This window comes from Felis catus, chromosome D1, assembly GCF_018350175.1.
Source record: "Felis catus isolate Fca126 chromosome D1, F.catus_Fca126_mat1.0, whole genome shotgun sequence".
In the NCBI taxonomy this organism is placed as follows: domain Eukaryota; kingdom Metazoa; phylum Chordata; class Mammalia; order Carnivora; family Felidae; genus Felis; species Felis catus.
This window is the reverse complement of record NC_058377.1, coordinates 20879081-20885430: the sequence shown is the minus strand read 5'-3', so window position 1 is coordinate 20885430 and position 6350 is coordinate 20879081. Positions and strand designations below refer to the sequence as shown.

General features: G+C 40.8%; 1 protein-coding gene across 1 annotated transcript; it reads left to right on the top strand.

The window, feature by feature from the left end:
- Window positions 1-2284: 2284 nt before the first annotated feature.
- Window positions 2285-4251, top strand: LOC101093294 (olfactory receptor 8D4). The gene has a single exon (XM_023238983.2). The coding sequence runs from the start codon at window positions 3316-3318 to the stop codon at window positions 4249-4251; it is 936 nt and encodes a 311-aa protein (XP_023094751.2). The 5' UTR covers window positions 2285-3315.
- Window positions 4252-6350: the final 2099 nt, after the last annotated feature.

The window sequence follows — 6350 nt, the reverse complement described above, 5'->3', positions numbered from 1 at the left end:
GTAAACTGAAGTATTACAATTGACTTCAGCTGCTAGTTTTTACTTTTGGAAAAAAATGGACTTCTAGAATTTTAAATTACCCATATGCCTGCATATATTTCTACTCGGCAATGCTAATCTGGACTCCACCTTTGTAAAATAGTTTCAATTGTCATAGTTTTAACAGTACCGTGTGGTGCATTAAAATGTTTAAAAACACCTTTGACACGACCAGATTACTTTCGAGCTCCTGAAATTATGTGAGAATCTGAATCAGGTCTGGGTCAGTGTAAGCAGATCACTTTGGAAAGTGTTCCAAAACAACATAAAAAGTTTTAACCCCGGAATGGTGGAAATTACTGTTTAGCAGATGGTTAAATAAAGTATTTTTCTGCAGAGTGCTAGCTCACGTTGCTAACATTGTTAACAGTGCTAACGTGTAACATTGCTAGCATTGTTCTATGTGGATTAAGGTATCATTTTATAACATGTCTTCCCTGCAAACACAAAAGCGTAATACAATTTGTCGTAATAAGCTATTGGACATGCACATTTCACTGCCATGAAGTCTCTGAGTCTACATACAGATGGCAAAATACTGAAATGTAAAATACAGTTTTTTATCCTTCATCCAAGAAAGCTGTTCTGAAGAAGCTGTTCTCAGGGGCGCCTGGGTGGCTCAGTCGGTTGAGCATCTGGCTTCAGCTCAGGTCATGACTCTCACGGTTTGTGGGTTCAGGCCCTGCGTCGGGCTCTCTGCTATCAGCCCAGAGCCCACCTCAGATACCCTCCCCTCCTCCCCTGCCCCTCCCCCACCAAATGAATAAATAAGCAAGCAAAAAAGACTAAAGAAACCTCTTCATTAAAAAAACAAAAAACTGTTCTTCAAAACTGGGCTTTTCATGATGGCATGATGCTTTCTGGCACATCGAAAAAGCAGAAAAAAGAGATTCAGGGGAAGAAACAACAAAGAAAGGTGATTTCAGCTCCGGGAGAGAATAACCTCCAACAGTGCTTCTCACACGTTAATGTGCACACTGATCCTGTGGGGAATCTTGCTAAAATCTAGATCCTGATGCAGTTGGTATGGTTGAGGTTTTGAGATGGTGCCTTTCTTACAAATTTCCAAATGATGCTGGTGCTGGGTTTGTTGACTCTGCATCGAGTAGCTAGGACCTAAATCACTGAAATGGGTGAAGAGTAGGAAAGACACGGGAGAGAGAATCCTCACCTGAATAAAGGGCAGACGGGTTCAGGGCCCCCGAACAGAGCAATGAACAGGAACAGGATGGAGGACAAGTTACTTCCATAGAGGCCAGTAGGAGGTAGGGGAAGTGTGGGAGAATTAGAACATGGCCAGACTGGTTGGTGTGTTTGCGATGCTCAGGAAGGTCTGAAGGCACACATGGGAAGAGATTAAAAGCCAAAACTGAGCAAATGTGTCTTCTTGAACATTCTTTGACATTTCTCTCTGTGTTGTCTCTGAGACTAGACTACATCTGTGCCTGCTGATTTGTAAGGGCTAAAGGGAAAGGAAGACTCCGGGGTATTTCAACATCAGGCTAAGAGCAATTGGACAATCTCTTTTGCCCATGGTTCTCCTATTTGCATCCCTCATGATGGGAGAAGAAGAGGGGCGCCTGGGTGTCTCCGTTGGTTAAGCGTTTGACTTCGCTCAGGTCATGATCTCACAGTTCGAGCCCCCCATCGGGCTCTCTGCTGTCAGCACGGAGCCTGCTTCGGATCCTCTGTCTCCCTCTATCTCTGCCCCCTCCTCTGCTCACTCTCGCTGTCCTTCAAGCTTAAGTAAAAACCTTTAAAAAAATAATTAAATTAATTTAGAAAGATGGGAGAAGGACAGCTGCAAAAGTCATGTGTTCTGCAGAATTTGGAAACCTTCTCAGAAAACAGCTATCCAGTGTTATGAAGCTTCTTTGTTTTTAGTTAGTTTGGGAAATCAGAAGGAGGCACCTGCATCCCCAGGAAGGCCAGTGGCCACGGGAGCTGTGCCTTGTCCTCATGTGTCCTTGGATTGAAAGTAAGACGGCGTGAAGAACTTCTTGAAGAGCCAAGCAGAAAGGTAGGTGCTGGGCCAAGCAGGTTGAGAAAATGCTAAACCAGATGTCTGAGGAGAGTTACGTATAAACTGGGTAGACATGAGAGAGTCTAGATAGGGCTTTATGACAGCCCAACACTAAAGAAAAATGGTCAGTTTTTCAGAGATGAGGCCTTGGCTGGCCCCAGAGCAGGCAGTGCCAGACCATGTGCCATCCCGTCCCCTCATGGAAAAAGTGTGAGTGGAAGATAGCATGCACTACCTGGGAACTTCCAGTGGAAGCACCACTATCTGGTTGTTGGCGTTGCCAGAAGCATCAGTGCCAGCCGTAGGGCATTAAATCATGCTCAGGGGCCTTGATGAGAAAGGTGGGCTTAGCCCACAGGATGGCCAGAGAGTCAGAAGGCAAAAACCGTTTGGGAAGTCTACCATCATTCCGCTTTACTGAAGTATATGAAGAATGAACTTCCTACCTGAAAATTAGCTTAGGACCAGATTAAAAATGGAACACACATGCAAATGAAACCAGTTTCTTAAAAGGTTCTGAGCCAAAATAGGTTTTCGGAGTCTAAAATAGGTTTTGTTAAACAGTGGGCGGGGGACTCTATCATCAGATAAGTTTGGAAAGTACTGTATGTTACAGAGCTCACTAGGAGATTCTGAAATATCCCTCAGTTAAGAAACCTTTTTAACTTTCTGTAACTCTGTGTGTCTGAAATCATGGGCTACTTATTTCATGTAAGACCTATGAATAGCTCCTGAGAATTCTGTTGAACATCCTTGGAAACCTTGACGTGGCAACTATAGTTGACCTAACAATGGACATCTTCTCTGTAGGAAATCCTAGGGGCAGGCCAGCCCTAGGCAAATGTGTCATTCACAAAAGTATTTTCTCAGTCCACAGCCCTTTTTTTACGAACACCTTTGGCTGATTTGCTTCAGAAAGCCTCTCCTATGTCTTTTGTCTTCCGACTCTAGAGTTAAAGGCTTTATACTTGGCTAAAAGAATTTGAGACACTGGAGAGATTGCTAAAGTTTATTCATAGCATAGTTAAATAGATGCTTACTTGCTATGTTATCGGAGTGCTGGCTTTGGGCAGGTGGGTGGAGTGGGGGTGTCAAAGTCCCTGAACATCAATGAAAGCACAAGCTCGGTGTCAAGGGGATAAGATAACCTTTGTTGCATGTTTCCATACTAGAGATACCTGGCTACAGGGAATCGGAGGCAAGCTGGGACCCTGCCTGTCTTCCTCTCATTTCCACAGATTTCTCAGGAGAGAATGGGCACAAGAAATCATTCCACAGTGACTGAGTTTCTTCTTTGGGGACTAACTGACCAACCAGAGCTTCAGCTGCCTCTTTTCTGCCTCTTCTTAGGGATTTATACAGTCACAGTGGTAGGAAATCTCGGCATGATCTCAATAATTAGGTTCAGTTCCCAACTTCACACCCCTATGTACCATTTCCTCAGTAGTCTGTCTTTGGTAGATTTGTGCTATTCTTCTGTTATTACTCCCAAGTTGCTGGCAGAGCTTTTATGCAGGGATACAGCTATCTCCTATTCTGGATGCATGACTCAGCTATTTTTTTTCTGTATGTTTGTCATTTCTGAGTGCTACATGTTAGCTGTAATGGCCTATGATCGCTATGTCGCCATCTGCAGCCCCCTGCTCTACAATGTCATCATGTCCCCTCGAGTCTGTTCTCTGCTGGTGGCTTCTGGCTTCTCAATTGGATTTACCGATGCTATGATTCATGGAGGTTGTATATTAAGGCTGAATTTCTGTGGCTCGAACATCATTAAACATTATTTCTGTGACATCATCCCACTTATTAAACTCTCTTGTTCAAGCACTTATATTGATGAACTTTTGATTTTTGTCATTGGTGGATTTAACATGATAGTCACCAGCCTGACAATCATCATTTCTTATGTCTTTATTCTCTCCAGCATCCTCCGCATGCACTCGACAGAGGGCAGGTCCAAAGCCTTCAGCACCTGCAGTTCCCACTTGACAGCTGTTCTTACATTTTATGGGACTCTCATGTCCATGTATCTCAAACCTGCTTCCCGCAGCTCACGCATCCAGGAGAAAGTATCCTCAGTATTTTACACCACCGTGATTCCCATGTTGAATCCCCTGATATATAGTCTGAGGAACAAGGAAGTGAAAGATGCACTGATAAAACGCTTAAAAAGAAAAATGCCTTTATAAAGAATGTGCTCTTTAGTAAGGCTTATTTATGTATTTATAATCATAGTATGCATGTGTTTGCATTTATACCCTGACTCTTTAAAAGTAATTTGAAGTGAAGTGAAAATATATACCTAATTTTATAAATTAGTGTATATATATATATATATATATATATATATATATATATTTAGTATGTTGATAATATTTAATATGTAATTAATATGGGGCGCCTGGGTGACTTAGTTCAGCGTCTGACTCTTGATTTTGGCTCAGGTCATTATCTCATGGTTCGTGAGTTTGATCCCCACATTGTGCCCTGTGCTAATAGTGTGGAGGTTGCTTGGGACTCTCTCTCTCTCTTTCTCTCTGACCCTCAACTAGGCTCTCTCTCTCTCAAAAGTAAATAAATAAACATTTAAATTAATATCTGTTTATTAAAATTTGTACTCTCCTGAGAATATCTCTTCATTTCAATCCATGATGTATAAAGCAGATATAATTTTATGGAGGAAAAGTCAATAAATTCAAGTAGCAGAGAAGTCATTAACCACAACACAATAAAGCTGAAATTAGTAGGTGCTGTTTAAGCACAACAAGTCTTATATTTGGACATTTAAAAACAACCAAACTCCTTAGAATAATTCCTGAGTCAAAAGAAAACAAAACTCTAATAAATGAGAAGCTTCTACACTCTGTGATAAAATCATTGAGATCAGAGTAAATTTCCTGCCATAAACAACTAGAAAAACAAAATACTTTTAAAAACTGTTTTGTTAAAGTTTGCATAGCGTGTCTTTTTCAATTCTTTCACCTTTAACATGTCTGTGCTCTTAATTTTAAGGTCTTTATATGGTTGGGATTTGTACCTAGTCTGGTGATGTAGCTCTTTTAATTTGAAATTTTAACACATTTACGTGTAGTATACACTGACATATTTGTGTATATATTTTCCATCTCATTGTTTTTTCTACTTAATCAACCAGTTTTATTTGTTTTTCTTTCATTGACTGCTTTCTTTTGGATTGAGCAAGTTTTTTAATTATTCTATTTTTCTGTTAATTTTTAGTCATACATGGGATTTTTAGTGGTTACACCAGAAATTAAAAATACATCTTCAAATTATTAAAATTGTGTACAAATGACTCTTTTATTAGTTCCCCAATTGTGTTAGAAATTTAGGATCCTGAACTCCATTGTACTTTATTATCATGAATTTTTATTATAAATATACTTTAAACTTCATAAAATCATTGTATTTTTTTGTAAAGTCAAGATTAATTCTTATTATACATGTATTTACCTTCTATGTTATTCTTAGTTTCTTTCTTTATAATTTCTCCTTGGGATTATTTTTTTTCCACTTTAATAACTACCTTTAGTATTTTGTGTGTGTGCAAATGTGTTGATAATGGTCACTCTTAGGTGTCCATTTCTTTTTACCTAAAAATTACTTTATTTTGTGTGTTTTGAATTTTTTTAAATGTTTATTTATTCTTGAGAGAGACAGACAGAGCATGGGTGGGGAAGGGGCAGAGAGAGAGGAGGAGACACAGAATATGAAAGAGGCTCCAGGCTCTGAACTGTCAGCATAGAGCCTGATGCAGGGCTCAAACTCAGGAATGGCGAGATCGTGACCTACGCCAAAGTCGGAGGCTTGACCCATTGAGCCACCCAGGCACCCCTGTTGTTACACCAAATAGTCTGCACCCAGGAAGAGACAAGCAACACGCACTTGAGGAATCAGAAAACTGTTTATTTAGCACTGGTGCCAGCCCAATGGAGTCACCTCCAAAGGCTGAGCCCAGAATCCTGGTGTTGGCCTTCTTTTATGCCTGGTTAGCTTCCAGGTACTTGGAAATATTCTATTGGCTGCACAGGGTGGGGGTGGAGGGGCACTATCAGTTGTGCTATGTGGGCAGTTGGCTAATGCAAGAGGCAAGCAAGATTACAGAAGCCAAAAGCATGCAAGGGGAGTATCCAGCCTCAGATATCTGGATGGCCTCCTTCTTCTGCTCTTGCTGGCTTACCTTCTCATTCCCCACTCTTGATTCTCAAGCTGCTATAGCAGCCTTAGAGAAAATCAGTTTGTAGGGGTGGAGAACCCCTTTCTATCACAA

Coding starts and splice junctions, on each gene's coding strand:
- LOC101093294 (XM_023238983.2), top strand. CDS start 3,316: ATGGGCACAAGAAATCATTCCACAGTGACTGAGTTTCTTCTTTGGGGA.